The 23,385-nt window shown below is 44.7% G+C and overlaps 1 protein-coding gene across 3 annotated transcripts in view; it reads right to left on the reverse strand.

Moving 5' to 3' along the window:
• Window positions 1-23,385, reverse strand: part of pdpr (pyruvate dehydrogenase phosphatase regulatory subunit) — a 99,938-nt gene that overhangs the window by 27,419 nt on the left and 49,134 nt on the right. For 2 of the 3 annotated variants that reach the window (XM_081372283.1, XM_081372285.1), the window contains 4 exons: window positions 18,939-19,088; window positions 7,460-7,652; window positions 7,260-7,384; window positions 470-625 (listed from right to left, as the gene is read on the reverse strand). In XM_081372283.1, coding sequence (XP_081228409.1) covers window positions 470-625; window positions 7,260-7,384; window positions 7,460-7,652; window positions 18,939-19,088 — 624 coding nt within the window. Of the gene's footprint in view, window positions 1-469; window positions 626-7,259; window positions 7,385-7,459; window positions 7,653-17,855; window positions 17,896-18,938; window positions 19,089-23,385 lie in introns of those variants that run through there. The other variant, XM_081372284.1, reaches the window with a different exon arrangement.

Below are 23,385 nucleotides of genomic sequence, written 5' to 3' on the forward strand. Positions count from 1 at the left end.
CCACGCTAATCTGTTAAATATTGATAAAGTACACAGCTGGTTAAAAGTTTGGACAATAAGTAAAACACTTTGTCTTACTGAAGAGGCTCAAATGTAATAGAGTACTAAAAAAATTCTGGTCAATCCATAATAACATTTTCCATCTAAAACGCACAAAATAGTAATCATAAAGGGATAGTTCAACCAAAAATGAAAATTAGCCCATGATTTACTCATCCTGAAGCCATCCTAGGTGTATATGACATTCTTCTTTCAGACGAATACAATCAGAGTTATATTAAAAAATGTCCTGGCTCTTCCAAGCTTTATAATGGCAGTGAATGGCTGTTTGTGTCCATAAAAGTGCATCTATAAGTATGTGTGTCCAAACATTTGACAGGGTTTGTAGAATCAAACCCATCATTCTGAACCGATAGTGACAGAAAATAACCTAAACTGGGAACACATCGTGGTCATCGCCGGTTCTCACCCTTCCCAGCAGGAACGAAGTACTTGGCTCGCTCGAAGCCGTGCTTCTCCATCCAGCGCGCTCCCTGTGTGTCGAGCCGGTCGTAGAGTGGACTTGTGCGCAGCTGCCGGCCCGTCTGGAAGTCCCAGCGGGGAACCTTCAGTCCGTACAGGAGCGCTGGTGGACACACACACACACACACACACACACACACACACACACACACACACACACACACACACACACAAACACACACACTCCCTGTGAACACACAAACTAAAACACACAAACAACTAAATCTGTCAGTAACTGTGGCTAATACTCACTCGCTAATACTCACTCGAGTCTCCGTCAGTAACTGTGGCTAATACTCACTCGAGTCTCTGTCAGTAACTGTGGCTAATACTCACTCGAGTCTCTGTCAGTAACTGTGGCTAATACTCACTCGAGTCTCTGTCAGTAACTGTGGCTAATACTCACTCGAGTCTCCGTCAGTAACTGTGGCTAATACTCACTCGAGTCTCCGTCAGTAACTGTGGCTAATACTCACTCGAGTCTCTGTCAGTAACTGTGGCTAATACTCACTCGAGTCTCTGTCAGTAACTGTGGCTAATACTCACTCGAGTCTCTGTCAGTAACTGTGGCTAATACTCACTCGAGTCTCTGTCAGTAACTGTGCCTAATACTCACTCGAGTCTCTGTCAGTAACTGTGGCTAATACTCACTCGAGTCTCTGTCAGTAACTGTGGCTAATACTCACTCGAGTCTCTGTCAGTAACTGTGGCTAATACTCACTCGAGTCTCTGTCAGTAACTGTGGCTAATACTCACTCGAGTCTCTGTCAGTAACTGTGGCTAATACTCACTCGAGTCTCTGTCAGTAACTGTGCCTAATACTCACTCGAGTCTCTGTCAGTAACTGTGGCTAATACTCACTCGAGTCTCTGTCAGTAACTGTGGCTAATACTCACTCGCTAATACTCACTTGAGTCTCTGTCAGTAACTGTGGCTAATACTCACTCGAGTCTCTGTCAATAACTGTGGCTAATACTCACTCGAGTCTCTGTCAGTAACTGTGGCTAATACTCACTCGAGTCTCTGTCAGTAACTGTGGCTAATACTCACTCGAGTCTCTGTCAGTAACTGTGCCTAATACTCACTCGAGTCTCTGTCAGTAACTGTGGCTAATACTCACTCGAGTCTCCGTCAGTAACTGTGGCTAATACTCACTCGAGTCTCCGTCAGTAACTGTGGCTAATACTCACTCGAGTCTCCGTCAGTAACTGTGGCTAATACTCACTCGAGTCTCTGTCAGTAACTGTGGCTAATACTCACTCGAGTCTCCGTCAGTAACTGTGGCTAATACTCACTCGAGTCTCTGTCTGTAACTGTGGCTAATACTCACTCGAGTCTCTGTCAGTAAATGTGGCTAATACTCACTCGAGTCTCTGTCTGTAACTGTGCCTAATACTCACTCGAGTCTCTGTCAGTAACTGTGGCTAATACTCACTCGAGTCTCTGTCAGTAACTGTGGCTAATACTCACTCGAGTCTCTGTCAGTAACTGTGGCTAATACTCACTCGAGTCTCTGTCAGTAACTGTGCCTAATACTCACTCGAGTCTCTGTCAGTAACTGTGGCTAATACTCACTCGAGTCTCTGTCAGTAACTGTGGCTAATACTCACTCGCTAATACTCACTTGAGTCTCTGTCAGTAACTGTGGCTAATACTCACTCGAGTCTCTGTCAATAACTGTGGCTAATACTCACTCGAGTCTCTGTCAGTAACTGTGGCTAATACTCACTCGAGTCTCTGTCAGTAACTGTGGCTAATACTCACTCGAGTCTCTGTCAGTAACTGTGGCTAATACTCACTCGAGTCTCTGTCAGTAACTATGCCTAATACTCACTCGAGTCTCTGTCAGTAACTGTGGCTAATACTCACTCGAGTCTCCGTCAGTAACTGTGGCTAATACTCACTCGAGTCTCCGTCAGTAACTGTGGCTAATACTCACTCGAGTCTCCGTCAGTAACTGTGGCTAATACTCACTCGAGTCTCCGTCAGTAACTGTGGCTAATACTCACTCGAGTCTCTGTCAGTAAATGTGGCTAATACTCACTCGAGTCTCTGTCAGTAACTGTGGCTAATACTCACTCGAGTCTCTGTCAGTAACTGTGGCTAATACTCACTCGAGTCTCTGTCAGTAACTGTGGCTAATACTCACTCGAGTCTCTGTCAGTAACTGTGGCTAATACTCACTCGCTAATACTCACTCGAGTCTCTGTCAGTAACTGTGGCTAATACTCACTCGAGTCTCTGTCAGTAACTGTGGCTAATTCTCACTCGAGTCTTTGTCAGTAACTGTGGCTAATACTCACTCGCTAATACTCACTCGAGTCTCTGTCAGTAACTGTGGCTAATACTCACTCGCTAATACTCACTCGAGTCTCTGTCAGTAACTGTGGCTAATACTCACTCGAGTCTCTGTCAGTAACTGTGGCTAATACTCACTCGAGTCTCTGTCAGTAACTGTGGCTAATACTCACTCGCTAATACTCACTCGAGTCTCTGTCAGTAACTGGCTAATTCTCACTCGAGTCTTTGTCAGTAACTGTGGCTAATACTCACTCGCTAATACTCACTCGAGTCTCTGTCAGTAACTGTGGCTAATACTCACTCGCTAATACTCACTCGAGTCTCTGTCAGTAACTGGCTAATTCTCACTCGAGTCTCTGTCAGTAACTGTGGCTAATACTCACTCGCTAATACTCACTCGAGTCTCTGTCAGTAACTGTGGCTAATACTCACTCGAGTCTCTGTCAGTAACTGTGGCTAATACTCACTCGAGTCTCTGTCAGTAACTGTGGCTAATACTCACTCGAGTCTCTGTCAGTAACTGGCTAATTCTCACTCGAGTCTTTGTCAGTAACTGTGGCTAATACTCACTCGCTAATACTCACTCGAGTCTCTGTCAGTAACTGGCTAATACTCACTTGAGTCTCTGTCAGTAACTGGCTAAAACTCACTCGAGTCTCTGTCAGTAACTGTGGCTAATACTCACTCGAGTCTCTGTAAGTAACTGGTAACTGTGGCTAATACTCACTTGAGTCTCTGTCAGTAACTGTGGCTAATACTCACTCGAGTCTGACAGTAACTGTGGCTAATACTCACTCGAGTCTGTCAGTAACTGTGGCTAATACTCACTTGAGTCTCTGTCAGTAACTGTGGCTAATACTCACTTGAGTCTCTGTCAGTAACTGTGGCTAATACTCACTCGAGTCTCTGTCAGTAACTGTGGCTAATACTCACTCGAGTCTCTGTCTGTAACTGTGCCTAATACTTACTCGAGTCTCTGTCAGTAACTGTGCCTAATACTCACTCGAGTCTCTGTCAGTAAATGTGGCTAATACTCACTCGAGTCTCTGTCAGTAACTGTGGCTAATACTGACTCGAGTCTCTGTCAGTAACTGTGGCTAATACTCACTCGAGTCTCTGTCAGTAACTGTGGCTAATACTCACTCGAGTCTCTGTCAGTAACTGTGGCTAATACTGACTCGAGTCTCTGTCAGTAACTGTGGCTAATACTCACTCGAGTCTCTGTCAGTAACTGTGGCTAATACTCACTCGAGTCTCTGTCAGTAACTGTGGCTAATACTCACTCAAGTCTCTGTCAGTAACTGTGGCTAATACTCACTCGAGTCTCTGTCAGTAACTGTGGCTAATACTGACTCGAGTCTCTGTCAGTAACTGTGGCTAATACTCACTCGAGTCTCTGTCAGTAAATGTGGCAAATACTCACTTGAGTCTCTGTCAGTAACTGTGGCTAATACTCACTCGAATCTCTGTCAGTAAATGTGGCTAATACTCACTCGAGTCTCTGTCAGTAACTGTGGCTAATACTCACTCAAGTCTCTGTCAGTAACTGTGGCTAATACTCACTCGAGTCTCTGTCAGTAAATGTGGCTAATACTCACTTGAGTCTCTGTCAGGAACTGTGGATAATACTCGAGTCTCTGTCAGTAACTGTGGCTAATACTCACTCGAGTCTCTGTCAGTAACTGTGGCTAATACTCACTCGAGTCTCTGTCAGGAACTGTGGCTAATACTCACTCGAGTCTCTGTCAGTAACTGTGGCTAATACTCACTTGAGTCTCTGTCAGTAACTGTGGCTAATACTCACTCAAGTCTCTGTCAGTAAATGTGGCTAATACTCACTTGAATCTCTGTCAGTAAATGGGGCTAATACTCACTTGAGTCTCTGTCAGTAAATGTGGCTAATACTCACTCGAGTCTCTGTCAGTAAATGTGGCTAATACTCACTCGAGTCTCTGTCAGTAAATGGGGCTAATACTCACTCAAGTCTCTGTCAGTAAATGTGGCTAATACTCACTCGAGTCTGACAGTAACTGTGGCTAATACTCACTCGAGTCTGTCAGTAACTGTGGCTAATACTCACTCGAGTCTCTGTCAGTAACTGTGGCTAATACTCACTCGAGTCTCTGTCAATAACTGTGCCTAATACTCACTCGAGTCTGTCAGTAACTGTGGCTAATACTCACTCGAGTCTCTGTCAGTAACTGTGGCTAATACTCACTCGAGTCTGTCAGTAACTGTGGCTAATACTCACTCGAGTCTCTGTCAGTAACTGTGGCTAATACTCACTCGAGTCTCTGTCTGTAACTGTGCCTAATACTCACTCGAGTCTCTGTCAGTAACTGTGCCTAATACTCACTCGAGTCTCTGTCAGTAACTGTGGCTAATACTCACTCGAGTCTCTGTCAGTAACTGTGCCTAATACTCACTTGAGTCTCTGTCAGTAACTGTGGCTAATACTCACTCGCTAATACTCACTCGAGTCTCTGTCAGTAAATGTGGCTAATACTCACTTGAGTCTCTGTCAGGAACTGTGGATAATACTCGAGTCTCTGTCAGTAACTGTGGCTAATACTCACTCGAGTCTCTGTCAGTAACTGTGGCTAATACTCACTCGAGTCTCTTTCAGGAACTGTGGCTAATACTGACTTGAGTCTCTGTCAGTAACTGTGGCTAATACTCACTTGAGTCTCTGTCAGTAACTGTGGCTAATACTCACTCGAGTCTCTATCAGGAACTGTGGCTAATACTCACTTGAGTCTCTGTCAGGAACTGTGGATAATACTCAAGTCTCTGTCAGTAACTGTGGCTAATACTCACTCGAGTCTCTGTCAGTAACTGTGGCTAATACTCACTCGAGTCTCTGTCAGGAACTGTGGCTAATACTGACTTGAGTCTCTGTCAGTAACTGTGGCTAATACTCACTTGAGTCTCTGTCAGTAACTGTGGCTAATACTCACTCAAGTCTCTGTCAGTAAATGTGGCTAATACTCACTTGAATCTCTGTCAGTAAATGTGGCTAATACTCACTCGAGTCTCTGTCAGTAAATGTGGCAAATACTCACTTGAGTCTCTGTCAGTAACTGTGGCTAATACTCACTTGAGTCTCTGTCAGTAACTGTGGCTAATACTCACTCGAGTCTCTGTCAGTAAATGTGGCTAAAACTCACTCGAGTCTCTGTCAGTAAATGTGGCTAATACTCACTCGAGTCTCTGTCAGTAAATGTGGCTAATACTCACTTGAATCTCTGTCAGTAACTGTGGCTAATACTCACTTGAGTCTCTGTCAGTAACTGTGGCTAATACTCACTTGAGTCTCTGTCAGTAAATGGGGCTAATACTCACTCGAGTCTCTGTCAGTAAATGTGGCTAATACTCACTCGAGTCTGTCAGTAAATGTGGCTAATACTCACTCAAGTCTCTGTCAGTAAATGTGGCTAATACTCACTCGAGTCTCTGTCAGTAAATGTGGCTAATACTCACTTGAGTCTCTGTCAGTAACTGTGGCTAATACTCACTTGAGTCTCTGTCAGTAAATGGGGCTAATACTCACTGGAGTCTCTGTCAGTAAATGTGGCTAATACTCACTCGAGTCTCTGTCAGTAACTGTGGCTAATACTCACTCGAGTCTCTGTCAGTAACTGTGGCTAATACTCACTTGAGTCTCTGTCAGTAACTGTGGCTAATACTCACTCGAGTCTCTGTCAGTAAATGTGGCTAATACTCACTTGAATCTCTGTCAGGAACTGTGGCTAATACTCACTCGCTAATACTCACTCGAGTCTCTGTCAGTAACTGTGGCTAATACTCACTCGAGTCTCTGTCAGTAACTGTGGCTAATACTCACTCGCTAATACTCACTTGAGTCTCTGTCAGTAACTGTGGCTAATACTCACTCGAGTCTCTGTCAATAACTGTGGCTAATACTCACTCGAGTCTCTGTCAGTAACTGTGGCTAATACTCACTCGAGTCTCTGTCAATAACTGTGGCTAATACTCACTCGAGTCTCTGTCAGTAACTGTGGCTAATACTCACTCGAGTCTCTGTCAGTAACTGTGGCTAATACTCACTCGAGTCTCTGTCAGTAAATGTGGCTAATACTCACTTGAGTCTCTGTCAGTAACTGTGGCTAATACTCACTCGAGTCTCTGTCAGTAACTGTGGCTAATACTCACTCGAGTCTCTGTCAGTAACTGTGGCTAATACTCACTCGAGTCTCTGTCAGTAAATGTGGCTAATACTCACTTGAATCTCTGTCAGGAACTGTGGCTAATACTCACTCGCTAATACTCACTCGAGTCTCTGTCAGTAGCTGTGGCTAATACTCACTCGCTAATACTCACCTGAGTCTCTGTCAGGAACTGTGGCTAATACTCACTTGAGTCTCTGTCAGGAACTGTGGCTAATACTCATGTTAGTAAGAGTGGCTGATACTCACGCATGACTTCCATCACTCGATGGCGCAGGAATGTGCGGCTGCTCTGCAGGTTCCCAAAGCGCTTGATGTCCAGCGGCCACACGTTAGCACTGGGGTATCCGTACGTCATCCACTCTGCCAGATATCTGCGGGAAGAAGAAGCTGTTGTGAACTTATCAAACTTAAAGCTGCAGAAACGTCCAGCAGAGCTATTTTCTTACTTCCCCGCTCCACCCGCGAACGAGAGCCCGGACGAGTTCATGCCCGCCAACACAAAGTATCCATAGATCCCTGGCGTCTCTCCCATCAGGCAGCGCATGTCCGGAGTGAAGGATTCTGGGCAGTTGACCAGCTGTTGGATCTCACAGGCCTCGAGCCCAGGCATCCGGCGCAGCAGAGCGCTCAACATGGGCTCTACGGGGAACCACACGACAACACTCACAACTCACATATGACCATATACACGTGTGTTTCTGTGGGCTCTGCGGGGAACCACACGACAATACTTCATCCAGGAGACTCATATATGACCATATACGCGTGTGTTTCTGTGCAAACACAGCTGATGTTAGGTAACTTAAGCACCATTATAATCAGTGAAGCTGAAACTCTAGTGATAATAACGGAAGAAGATGTAAGTCATGTAGAGGGCAATATTATACCAACTGTGAATGCATGCATGCCATATATATATATATATATATATATATATATATATACAGTGGGGAGAACAAGTATTTGATACACTGCCGATTTTGCAGGTTTTCCTACTTACAAAGCATGTAGAGGTCTGTAATTTTTATCATAGGTACACTTCAACTGTGAGAGACGGAATCTAAAACAAAAATCCAGAAAATCACATTGTATGATCTTTAAATAATTAATTAGCATTTTATTGCATGACATAAGTATTTAAATCACCTACCAACCAGTAAGAATTCCGGCTCTCACAGACCTGTTAGTTTTTCTTTAAGAAGCCCTCCTGTTCTCCACTCATTACCTGAATTAACTGCACCTGTTTGAACTCGTTACCTGTATAAAAGACACCTGTCCACACACTCAATCAAACACTCTCCAACCTCTCCACAATGGCCGAGACCAGAGAGCTGTGTAAGGACATCAGGGATAAAATTGTAGACCTGCACAAGGCTGGGATGGGCTACAGGACAATAGGCAAGCAGCTTGGTGAGAAGGCAACAACTGTTGGCGCAATTATTAGAAAATCGAAAGAAGTTCAAGATGACGGTCAATCTCCCTCGGGCTGGGGCACCATGCAAGATCTCACCTCGTGGGGCATCAATGATCATGAGGAAGGTGAGGGATCAGCCCAGAACTACACGGCAGGACCTGGTCAATGACCTGAAGAGAACTGGGACCACAGTCTCAAAGAAAACCATTAGTAACACACTACGCCGTCATGGATTAAAATCCTGCAGCGCACGCAAGGTCCCCCTGCTCAAGCCAGCGCATGTCCAGGCCCGTCTGAAGTTTGCCAATGACCATCTGGATGATCCAGAGGAGGAATGGGAGAAGGTCATGTGCTCTGAGGAGACAAAAATAGAGCTTTCTGGTACAACCCCAAAAACACCATCCCAACCGTGAAGCATAGAGGTGGAAACATCATTCTTTGGGGATGCTGTTCTGCAAAGGGTACAGGACGACTGCACCGTATTGAGGGGAGGATGGATGGGGCCATGTATCGCGAGATCTTGGCCAACAACCTTCTTCCCTCAGTAAGAGCATTGAAGATGGGTCGTGGCTGGGTCTTCCAGCAGGACAACGACCCGAAACAAACACCCAGGGCAACTAAGGAGTGGCTCCGTAAGAAGCATCTCAAGGTCCTGGAGTGGCCTAGCCAGTCTCCAGAACTGAACCCAATAGAAAATCTATGGAGGAGCTGAAAGTCCGTATTGCCCAGCGACAGCCCCGAAACCTGAAGGATCTGGAGAAGGTCTGTATGGAGGAGTGGACCAGAATCCCTGCAGTGTGTGCAAACCTGGGCAAGAACTACAGGAAACGTATGATCTCTGTAATTGCAAACAAAGGTTTCTGTACCAAATATTAAGTTCTGCTTTTCTGATGCATCAAATACTTATGTCATGCAATAAAATGCAAATTAATTACTTAAAAATCATAAGTGGTGATGTTAAGATAGCAGTAGCGGATGGAGGCCCAAAGTGACAGAAGAAGCCGTTGGTCAGGTTCACGAACACATTTTATTTTTGCCACACGATGAATCTCTATAAATGGGAAACAAAACACAAAAACAAACAAAAAAACTTAAATACAAACTACACCAAACACATAATAAAAATAAATTATATTAACAAGACAAACTCTGACCTGTACGTGCAGCCGCACGACACAAACAGCACTTCCCATCCCCATACTAAATTTCTGGAGCCTTTTTATAGGCCTAACTCCTCCCATGGTCCGGGACATACCATTTGAAAAGGTAATTATATTTCACATAAATCACATATACATATAATAATAACAATAATACATACATCAACTCATATCTGTAGATATACACATAACACACACATTATGTACACTCAAATAATAAAACAAATAACTCATAAAACATTTCTTTTGTAAAGCTATGATGGATGGAACCCCCGGGTGACGTCACACACACGGACGCATTACCAAGATGGCGCGAACACCAAGTATAAATAAACCGGATTTTTAACTGAACAGGTTTGGCAAATGACTCGTCAAATGTGGTAAGTATATTTGTATGACTCTTAACACTGTACTGAATAAATCTTATAAACCAAATAATAATAGTGAGGTGTTTTATTTCTGTACATCAGACAACAATCCTACAATGTTATATACACTGATGTTACATCCACTGATTCCCCATATAACTCACGTAAACCAGGTAATACTAACACACAGGACATAATACACCACAACACACCTTTAAACATACAATAACATCAAATTTTACACAAGTCCGTGTACATATGATTGTCAGTGCCGGCAAACAGACCGTGTTAACATGACGCCGATGTATGTATGAAATGTGCGTGTGTGTGTGCGTGTTCAGTCCGTGCATAGTCACAGGCTTACCCTGTGACATTTCCTCCCCCTTCCCTAGACACCACTCGTGGTGTCCTGGAGAGGAAATCTGCCGTGCAGTTCTCAGAGCCAGTCCGATACAAAACTTCAAAATCAAATGGCTGCACAGCCAGGAACCACCGTGTTATACGGGCATTCGTGTCCTTCATTCGACCAAGCCAAACCAGTGCCCGATGATCAGTCTCCAACTTAAACTTCCTACCCATGAGGTAATACCTAAAAGAGTCTAAGGCCCATTTAACAGCTAGGCACTCTTTCTCTACGGTTGAATACCGTGTTTCTCGTGGAAGGAGTTTTCTGCTGATAAAAGCAATGGGTCTCAAGTGCCCCTGCTCTCCCTGTAAAAGCACAGCCCCAAGGCCAAATTGTGAAGCATCGGTCTGAACTGTAAAGGGTTGTTCAAAATCTGGACTTTGCAACACTGACTCTTTGCACAAAGCATCCTTCAAATCCACGAAAGCACGGTCACAATCTGTCGTCCAATTAAGCTTGTTAGGTTTACTCTTTTTTGTCAGTTCAGTAAGGGCTACGGCCCTCGCAGAGAAGTTTGGGATGAAACGTCTATACCACCCCACCAGGCCAAGGAAGGATCGCACGTGTTTCTTTGTTACAGGCCGCTCAGCCTGTTTAATGGCCTCAACCTTCCCTACCTGAGGGCGTATGATTCCATGCCCCAGCACATGACCAAGGTAGCAGGTCTCCGTCTTCGCTATAGTGCACTTGTCTGAGCGAATGGTAAGTCCAGCATTCTTTATTCGGGTTAACACTTCCTTGAGATGTTCCAGATGACCCTGCCATGTCCTACTATAAATAATGATGTCATCCAAATATGCTGCAGCGAAATTCTCAGTTCCCTGAAGGATCTGATCAATCATCCTCTGAAAGGTCGCAGGTGCCCCATGCAGCCCGAAAGGAAGGACCCGGAATTGATAGTGCCCAAACGGTGTCTTGAATGCTGTAAGTTCTTTGCTATCTGGACTTAAGGGCACTTGCCAATAGCCTTTGCACAGATCAAGAGTTGTAAGATACTTTGCACTACCAAGTTTCTCAATCAAATCGTCCACTCTGGGCATAGGGTAAGGATCAAATTTGCTCACCGAGTTGAGTTTCCTGAAGTCCAAACAGAATCTGAGGGACCCATCTTTCTTAGGTACTAACACGATGGGGTTATTCCACTCACTGAATGATGGTTCTATAACCTCCAGTTTCTGCATCATCTCCAATTCTTGCTTCATGATGGGCAACAGCCTTTCTGGAACTCGGTAAACTGGTTGTCGGATCGGTTTCAAGTCCTTCAAGTAGATGTGATGTTGTACTAGGTCTGTTTTCCCAGGTGTGTCCAGGAACAGTTGGTCAGGTATGCATTCTTGCAATTGATTTCTCTGTTCAGTTGTCAGATGCTGCAGATTTAAAGGGCACTCACTTTGATGAACAGGTAAGTACTGCTCCTCTACTTCGTCCTCCTCCAGCACTGCCCTCACCAAGAGCTCTTTCACGGCTGCCCCTGCTGGTTCTGGCAGTGAAGACGGACTGTGCCACTTCTTCAACATATTGACGTGGAAAGTTTGCAAAGGTTTATTTCTAGATGGCATTTCGATTTCATACGTTACAGGACCAACCTTCTTCCTCACCTGGTAAGGACCTTGCCATTTGGCCAACAGTTTGTTCTCTGATGTCGGTAGCAGCAATAACACTTTCTCTCCTGATTGAAAGGTTCGGGACCTGGCCTTCTGGTCGTACCATGCCTTCTGCTTCACTTGTGCCTGTTGCAAGTTCTCTCGTGCTCGGGTAGATGCCAGTTGTAACTGCTCTCTCATTTTGAGGATGTAAGAAAGGGTGTTTTGCTTGGGTAGCTTGCCACTAGCTTCCCAACTGTCTCTCAACACATCCAATGGACCTCGGACCTGGTGAGCAAAAAGTAATTCGAAAGGAGAAAACCCAGTGGATGCTTGGGGAACTTCACGGTAAGCAAACAAAAGGTAAGGCAGCCACTTGTCCCAGTCTTTTCCGGTTTCAGACACAAACTTCTTCAACATGCCTTTTAAGGTCTGATTAAATCTTTCTACCAGACCATCAGTCTGTGGGTGATATGGAGTAGTTCGAACTCTCTTAATGCCCAGTAACTGATAGACCTGCTGCAGAGTGCGACTCATGAAATTGGGACCTTGGTCAGTTAACACTTCTTTAGGGATGCCTACATGCGAGAAGAAGTTTAAAAGTGCAGATGCAATCTGTTTTGAAGTGACCTCTCTCAAGGGGTAGGCCTCTGGGTATCTGGTTGCATAATCACAAATTACCAGAATAAACCGGTTCCCTTTTTGACTTCTCTCTACAGGTCCGACAATGTCAACCCCTATCCTTTCAAAAGGTGTATCAACTGCAGGTATCGGAATAAGAGGTGCCTTTGCAGGTGTTCTGCCAACTGTCAACTGACACTCAGGACAAGTCTTGCAATATTCCTTCACTTCGCTATACATACCGGGCCAATAAAATCGTTTGGAAATTCTCATTAACGTTTTCATGAAGCCCATATGACCTGCCCAGGGAATAGCATGGCTGAGTTCTAACACCTTCCTGCGCTGTGCTTTGGGTACTACTAACTGCGTGCCTTCTTCACTTTGTCTGTAAAGAAGACCCTGTTTCACCAGGAACCTCTCACCATAAAATGAACTCACAGTCTCATCTTTGCCAACTTTCTCAAAGCATGCAGACAACGTGACATCCTCTTTCTGAAGCTGTCCTAGTTCACTGGGTATGACCAAATCTGACTCACCAATCTCAGGTTCTTCCCACTCATACTCTGCCTGTTCTGCGCTATCCATCAAGTCTGCAACCCTTTTTCTGCGTCTGTCCAATCTATCTTCCTCGGACAACCCTTCTTCACCTAAACTTTCTTCTATAAAAAATGGCATCTCCTGAAGGGTGCTATCTACAGAATCTTGGGGTTGGGACACCTGGGTAAACTTTTGAGCCTGCGCTTGAGTAACTACTCCACACCAAGCTGTCTCCTGCACCAAATCTGCTAATATGGGCATATCAGTCCCTAGCAACACTGGATATGGCAGATTCGTGGCAACACCTACGTTCATCAAAAATGGCTGACTGTTAACCTCCAAATACACCTCAGCGGTAGGCAATTCTGACTTGTCTCCATGTACACAACAAACCGTTACAGTCTCTTCAGTCCATGACTCTCTGGGTATATACTGTGACTGTACTAGAGTACGTACACAACCTGTGTCTACCAACGCTGTTAGTGGCTTACCATTCAACAACACTGAAATGATGGGTTCCTTATCTAGGTTAACTACTACCTTAGAGCTGGATTGGGGCACATAACACAATCTGGCAGATTTAGGTTTTCTCAAAGGGCAATGTGGACTAGTATGCCCTGCCTCTGCACAATTGTAACATACTATATCGTCTTTAGACAAAGTCTGGCGTGTAGCTACCGGTAGTGTGGGCTTCAGGTGAGTGGTTTTCAAAATTTGGGCTTGACTTTGAGAGAACGAACTACCCCCTGACCCCACAGACTTACCTCTTGCTGCTGGAAAGATACCAGAATACCGAAAGGTCCCAGAAGATCCTTTCCGCGCTGCTATATAGGATTCTACCAGGTCGGCTGCTTCTCCTCCAGTGCTGGGTTTTCTCTCCTTCACCCAAGTCCTCACCTCTGGATACAGCACCTTCATATACTGCTCCAACACCAAGATCTCCATCACTTCTGTCTTGCTGCTCACCTCCAGCTGGACCCACTTTGAGAACAAGTCCTTTAAGCGGATGTACAACTCTGTCGGGGACTCATCAAAGGCTGTGTTTAATGAACGAAATCTCAGTCTATAAGTCTCTGGACTAATCTCATACTTCTTGAGAATTACCTCTTTAACTCTATCATAGTCAGAGGTAAAAGCAGGAGACATGGCGACAAAAGCACTTCTCGCTTTTCCAGTGAGCAAAGGAATCAGATGAACAGCCCAGTCCTCCCTTGGCAACCTGTACACCTCCGCCAGTCTCTCGAACGTAGTCAGAAAATGTTCAACATCATCACTGTCTTGTAGCTTTGGCAACGGAGGCACATGATCCAGCACTCGTGTAACTGGCTGATCTGAACAAGTAGCTTTATGCCTAGTACGCTCCACGTCCATCTGCATCTGCGTGACCTGATGATTGAGGACCTTGTACTGCTGCTCCCGTCGAGCTGACTCTCTCTCTTGCCTCTCGTCCCTCTCCTTCTGGTACTGCAGGAAGGCCTGAAACATCCCTGCCAGGGCTGTCACAGCTGCATCACCTGTGGTGGTTGGAACCTCAGCAGGTTGGAAACTTTCCTCTGGAACACCACCCACTGCACCTTGATCTTCTTCCGTTTCCACATCTGTAGTCACCTGACCTCTGGTCTTCGGTGGCATTTTGATTCACTGTCACTTTTACCGCTATTTATTTCCTTTACTTCTGACACCAACTGTTAAGATAGCAGTAGCGGATGGAGGCCCAAAGTGACAGAAGAAGCCGTTGGTCAGGTTCACGAACACATTTTATTTTTGCCACACGATGAATCTCAATAATTGGGAAACAAAACACAAAAACAAACAAAAAAACTTAAATACAAACTACACCAAACACATAATAAAAATAAATTATATTAACAAGACAAACTCTGACCTGTACGTGCAGCCGCACGACACAAACAGCACTTCCCATCCCCATACTAAATTTCTGGAGCCTTTTTATAGGCCTAACTCCTCCCATGGTCCGGGACATACCATTTGAAAAGGTAATTATATTTCACATAAATCACATATACATATAATAATAACAATAATACATACATCAACTCATATCTGTAGATATACACATAACACACACATTATGTACACTCAAATAATAAAACAAATAACTCATAAAACATTTCTTTTGTAAAGCTATGATGGATGGAACCCCCGGGTGACGTCACACACACGGACGCATTACCAAGATGGCGCGAACACCAAGTATAAATAAACCGGATTTTTAACTGAACAGGTTTGGCAAATGACTCGTCAAATGTGGTAAGTATATTTGTATGACTCTTAACACTGTACTGAATAAATCTTATAAACCAAATAATAATAGTGAGGTGTTTTATTTCTGTACATCAGACAACAATCCTACTATGTTATATACACTGATGTTACATCCACTGATTCCCCATATAACTCACGTAAACCAGGTAATACTAACACACAGGACATAATACACCACAACACACCTTTAAACATACAATAACATCAAATTTTACACAAGTCCGTGTACATATGATTGTCAGTGCCGGCAAACAGACCGTGTTAACATGACGCCGATGTATGTATGAAATGTGCGTGTGTGTGTGCGTGTTCAGTCCGTGCATAGTCACAGGCTTACCCTGTGACAGGTGACATTTGTTATAGATTCCGTCTCTCACAGTTGAAGAGTACCTATGATTAAAATTACAGACTTCTACATGCTTTGTAAGTGGGAAAACCTGCAAAATCGGCAGTGTATCAAATACATGTTCTCCCCACTGTATATATATGAATGATTGAAACCCATTAAAGGGTTAGTTCACCCAAAAATGAAAATTCTGTCAGTAATTACTCACCCTCGTGTTGTTCCAACCGCGTAAGACCTTCGTTCATCTTCGGAACACAAATTAAGATATTTTTGATGAAATCTGAGCCATGTCTCACTCCTCCATAGGCTGCTATGTGACCGAAACCTGCTGGCCCAGAAAAGTTATTAAAGAGATCGTTAATATAGTCCAAGTGACTCCAGTGGCTCAATCTTAAGTATATCAAGTGACGAGAATACTTTTTGTGCGCAAAAACAAACAAAAATAACGACTTTATTCCACTTTTCATTTCCTTCTCTCTGGGCCTCGTAGTGTTTTTGCGCTGCGCGTCTGTGTTGCACGTCATCATGCATCACACACATGACCGGCGTCGGCCAATAGTGAGCCTACGTGGTGACGTGTAACACAGACGCGCTGCGCAAAAAGACTACGCGAACCAACTAGAGGTCCAGAGAGAAGGAAATTAAAAGTGGAATAAAGTCGTTATTTTTGTTTGTTTTTGCGCACAAAAAGTATTCTCGTCACTTGATATACTTAAGATTGAGCCACTGGAGTCACTTGGACTATATTAACGATCTCTTTAATAACTTTTCTGGGCCAGCAAGTTTCGGTCCCTCTGAAAGCCTATGGAGGAGTGAGACAACTCTCAGATTTCATCAAAAATATCTTAATTTATGTTCCGAAGATGAACGAAGGTGTTACGCGGTTGGAACAACATGAGGGTGAGTAATTACTGACAGAATTTTCATTTTTGGGTGAACTAACCCTTTAACATACACATGTTTAACTATCAAATCTGAAGTAACAAAGCCTTTATAAATCCAGGGTGGAGTTTTCGGGAAGGTCCATTTTATGTGCAAATTACAATGACTTAGTAAAGCACGCTAAATTAGTTTTTTGCTTTTGATAAATTGGCTGGTTAAGAAATCTGACTGGCTGGTTATTGTTTCATCTATCAGCGACCTTCGCTTGTAGAGTTTTGTATCCTGCATCAGACTTTTAACTAGCGCTAATAAAGCCAATCTGATGTGTGGGTCATTATGACAGAACAAACATTCCCAAGCGTTTGAAAGACGAGACGCAGGAGCGGACGATCACGGCACTGCTAAAGTTAGATCTCAGCGGTTGAGCAACGACTACTACACCACTCACCAGTTTACATCAACAAATGTTAACAAGAACAGCAATTTATAAGACAACATGATTTCATTTTTTCCATCTTACAAGTGAGGGCAAGGAAAACATGTTGAAGAGTTCAAGGAGAAGACAAGGACAGACGGAGACAGAGGAGGGGTAATAATAAAGAATAAAGGCCAGCGAACAAGCTGGAAATATCTTCACATACTGAACAAGCCTGAGTTACACTGAGAGCACAGGCGTCTCACACACAACACCCCCGCACCGTATGACGGCATACACACCTTCCTAAAGCTAGGGATGTGAAACTCACCCTAACTACAATGTTCATAATCCACTAGCCATGAGTTTGTTGACAGATATGTATGTATTGCACATTATTAAAAACAGTGACACATGTTATTCTGAATAGTAATTAGCAAAGCAGATCTTGATTTTTTGAGCCATTTCCTTTCCCGCGTTTAACAAGCATAAGAGCGTTTCTGAAATAATGTGCTACAGTAATTAATATGACTTGACTTCATATCCTTCATATCCTTTATCCTTATTTCTTTTTATTATTTTAATTTCTTCTATGTAAAGCACTTTGAATTGCCATTGTGTATGAAATGTGCTATATAAATAAACTTGCCTTGCCAAATAATGACCATGTGATTGTGTAAGAGGCACGACAGTGATCCTGGATGACAGGCATAATTCAGGAATATCTGAACACCGCGAAACAGAGCTAGCACTGGACAAGAGCAGTGTGAACGACCTGCGAAACATCTCATGCTAGCAGCGAGTGTATGAGTGGCATCCTCTACCGAAGTGATCCCAGTCCTCCTGCATGCTCTGGATCTGTGTGTGTGTGTGTGTGTGTGTGTGTGTGTGTGTGTGTGTGTGTGTGCAACTACTGTACTGAAGTGATCCCAGTCCTCCTGCATGCTCTGGATCTGTGTGTGTGTGTGTGTGTGTGTGTGTGTGTGCAACTACTGTACTGAAGTGATCCCAGTCCTCCTGCATGCTCTGGATCTGTGTGTGTGTGTGTGTGTGTGTGTGTGTGTGTGTGCAACTACTGTACTGAAGTGATCCCAGTCCTCCTGCATGCTCTGGATCTGTGTGTGTGTGTGTGTGTGCAACTACTGTACTGAAGTGATCCCAGTCCTCCTGCATGCTCTGGATCTGTGTGTGTGTGTGTGTGTGTGTGCAACTACTGTACTGAAGTGATCCCAGTCCTCCTGCATGCTCTGGATCTGTGTGTGTGTGTGTGTGTGTGTGTGTGTGTGTGTGTGTGCAACTACTGTACTGAAGTGATCCCAGTCCTCCTGCATGCTCTGGATCTGTGTGTGTGTGTGTGTGTGTGTGCAACTACTGTACTGAAGTGATCCCAGTCCTCCTGCATGCTCTGGATCTGTGTGTGCATGCTCTGGATCTGTGTGTGTGTGTGTGTGTGTGTGTGTGTGTGTGTGTGTGCAACTACTGTACTGAAGTGATCCCAGTCCTCCTGCATGCTCTGGATCTGTGTGTGTGTGTGTGTGTGTGTGTGTGTGTGTGTGTGTGTGTGTGTGTGTGTGTGTGTGTGTGTGTGTGTGTGTGTGTGTGTGTGTGTGTGCAATTACTGTACTGAAGTGATCCCAGTCCTCCTGCATGCTCTGGATCTGTGTGTGTGTGTGTGTGTGTGTGTGTGTGTGTGTGTGTGTGTGCAACTACTGTACTGAAGTGATCCCAGTCCTCCTGCATGCTCTGGATCTGTGTGTGTGTGTGTGTGTGTGTGTGTGTGTGTGTGTGTGTGTGTGTGTGTGTGTGCAACTACTGTACTGAAGTGATCCCAGTCCTCCTGCATGCTCTGGATCTGTGTGTGTGTGTGTGTGTGTGTGTGTGTGTGTGTGTGCGCGCATCTACTGTACCGAAGTGATCCCAGTCCTCCTGCATGTTCTGGATCTCCAGCTGGTTCCGGCCCTCAGTGAAGATGGGCTTCGGGTTCTTCTCGAACCCTCCGGACAGGATTCCTCCGTTCCAGGAGCGAGCGTAGATCCTCCCGTCCATGTCGATCACCACTGCACACACACAACACACTGCATTACACACACCTGATTCAGCACTGCACACACACAACACACTGCATTACACACACCTGATTCACCACTGCACACACACAACACACTGCATTACACACACCTGATTCACCACTGCACACACACAACACACTGCATTACACACACCTGATTCACCACTGCACACACACAACACACTGCATTACACACACCTGATTCACACACAACACACTGCATTACACACACCTGATTCACACACAACACACTGCATTACACACACCTGATTCACCACTGCAGACACACAACACACTGCATTACACATACCTGATTCACACACAACACACTGCATTACAAAAACCTGATTCACACACAACACACTGCATTACACACACCTGATTCACCACGGCACACACACAACACACTGCATTACACACACCTGATTCAGCACTGCACACACACAACACACTGCATTACACACACCTGATTCACCACTGCACACACACAACACACTGCATTACACACACCTGATTCACCACTGCACACACACAACACACTGCATTACACACACCTGATTCACCACTGCACACACACAACACACTGCATTACACACACCTGATTCACCACTGCACACACACAACACACTGCATTACACACACCTGATTCACCACTGCACACACACAACACACTGCATTACACACACCTGATTCACCACTGCACACACACAACACACTGCATTACACACACCTGATTCACCACTGCACACACACAACACACTGCATTACACACACCTGATTCACACACAACACACTGCATTACACACACCTGATTCACACACAACACACTGCATTACACACACCTGATTCACCACTGCAGACACACAACACACTGCATTACACATACCTGATTCACACACAACACACTGCATTACAAAAACCTGATTCACACACAACACACTGCATTACACACACCTGATTCACCACGGCACACACACAACACACTGCATTACACACACCTGATTCACACACAACACACTGCATTACACACACCTGATTCACACACAACACACTGCATTACACACACCTGATTCACCACTGCACAAACACAACACACTGCATTACACACACCTGATTCACCACGGCACACACACAACACACTGCATTACACACACCTGATTCACACACAACACACTGCAGTTGGGGATACTTAATTTGATTAATCGATTCAACAGTGCTATTGATCTGCATTACCAAACGTGGATGTTTTACACCAGAAACAAACACTGATGTACTATTTTATTTAATACTGTGAAGCTGCTTTGATACAATCTGTATTGTGAAAAGCGCTATATAAATAAAGTTGATTTGACTTGACTTGACATTACAAAAACCTGATTCACACACAACACACTGCATTACACACACCTGATTCACACACAACACACTGCATTACACACACCTGATTCACACACAACACACTGCATTACACACACCTGATTCACCACTGCACACACACAACACACTGCATTACACACACCTGATTCACACACAACACACTGCATTACAAAAACCTGATTCACACACAACACACTGCATTACACACACCTGATTCACACACAACACACTGCATTACACACACCTGATTCACACACAACACACTGCATTACACACACCTGATTCACACACAACACACTGCATTACACACACCTGATTCACCACTGCACACACACAACACACTGCATTACACACACCTGATTCACACACAACACACTGCATTACAAAAACCTGATTCACACACAACACACTGCATTACACACACCTGATTCACCACTGCACACACACAACACACTGCATTACACACACCTGATTCACACACAACACACTGCATTACACACACCTGATTCACACACAACACACTGCATTACACACACCTGATTCACACACAACACACTGCATTACACACACCTGATTCACCACGGCACACACACAACACACTGCATTACACACACCTGATTCACACACAACACACTGCATTACACACACCTGATTCACACACAACACACTGCATTACACACACCTGATTCACCACTGCACAAACACAACACACTGCATTACACACACCTGACTCACCACTGCACACACACAACACACTGCATTACACACACCTGATTCACACACAACACACTGCATTACAAAAACCTGATTCACACACAACACACTGCATTACACACACCTGATTCACACACAACACACTGCATTACACACACCTGATTCACACACAACACACTGCATTACACACACCTGATTCACACACAACACACTGCATTACACACACCTGATTCACACACAACACACTGCATTACACACACCTGATTCACACACAACACACTGCATTACACACACCTGATTCACCACTGCACACACACAACACACTGCATTACACACACCTGATTCACACACAACACACTGCATTACAAAAACCTGATTCACACACAACACACTGCATTACACACACCTGATTCACCACTGCACACACACAACACACTGCATTACACACACCTGATTCACACACAACACACTGCATTACACACACCTGATTCACACACAACACACTGCATTACAAAAACCTGATTCACACACAACACACTGCATTACACACACCTGATTCAGCACTGCACACACACAACACACTGCATTACACACACCTGATTCACCACTGCACACACACAACACACTGCATTACACACACCTGATTCACCACTGCACACACACAACACACTGCATTACACACACCTGATTCACACACAACACACTGCATTACACACACCTGATTCACCACTGCACACACACAACACACTGCATTACACACACCTGATTCACACACAACACACTGCATTACACACACCTGATTCACACACAACACACTGCATTACACACACCTGATTCACCACGGCACACACACAACACACTGCATTACACACACCTGATTCACACACAACACACTGCATTACACACACCTGATTCACCACTGCACACACACAACACACTGCATTACACACACCTGATTCACCACTGCACACACACAACACACTGCATTACACACACCTGATTCACACACAACACACTGCATTACACACACCTGATTCACACACAACACACTGCATTACACACACCTGATTCACCACTGCACACACACCACACTGCATTACACATACCTGATTCACCACTGCACACACACAACACACTGCATTACACACACCTGATTCACCACTGCACACACACAACACACTGCATTACACACACCTGATTCACCACTGCACACACACACAACACACTGCATTACACACACCTGATTCACCACGGCACACACACAACACACTGCATTACACACACCTGATTCACACACAACGCACTGCATTACACACACCTGATTCACCACTGCACACACACAACACACTGCATTACACACACCTGATTCACCACTGCACACACACAACACACTGCATTACACACACCTGATTCACACACAACACACTGCATTACACACACCTGATTCACACACAACACACTGCATTACACACACCTGACTCACCACTGCACACACACAACACACTGCATTACACATACCTGATTCACCACTGCACACACACAACACACTGCATTACACACACCTGACTCACCACTGCACACACACAACACACTGCATTACACACACCTGATTCACCACTGCACACACACAACACACTGCATTACACACACCTGACTCACCACTGCACACACACAACACACTGCATTACACACACCTGACTCACCACTGCATTACACACACCTGATTCACACACAACACACTGCATTACACACACCTGATTCACCACTGCACACACACAACACACTGCATTACACATACCTGATTCACCACTGCACACACACAACACACTGCATTACACACACCTGACTCACCACTGCACAAACACACAACACACTGCATTACACACTCCTGATTCACCACTGCACACACACAACACACTGCATTACACACACCTGACTCACCACTGCACACACACAACACACTGCATTACACACACCTGATTCACCACTGCACACAAACAACACACTGCATTACACACTCCTGATTCACCACTGCACACACACAACACACAGCATTACACACTCCTTATTCACCACTGCACACACACAACACACTGCATTACACACACCTGATTCACCACTGCACACACACAACACACTGCATTACACACACCTGATTCACCACTGCACACACACAACACACTGCATTACACACA

This window comes from Scardinius erythrophthalmus (genome assembly GCF_964197995.2).
Source record: "Scardinius erythrophthalmus genome assembly, chromosome: 8".
NCBI classification, from domain to species: domain Eukaryota; kingdom Metazoa; phylum Chordata; class Actinopteri; order Cypriniformes; family Leuciscidae; genus Scardinius; species Scardinius erythrophthalmus.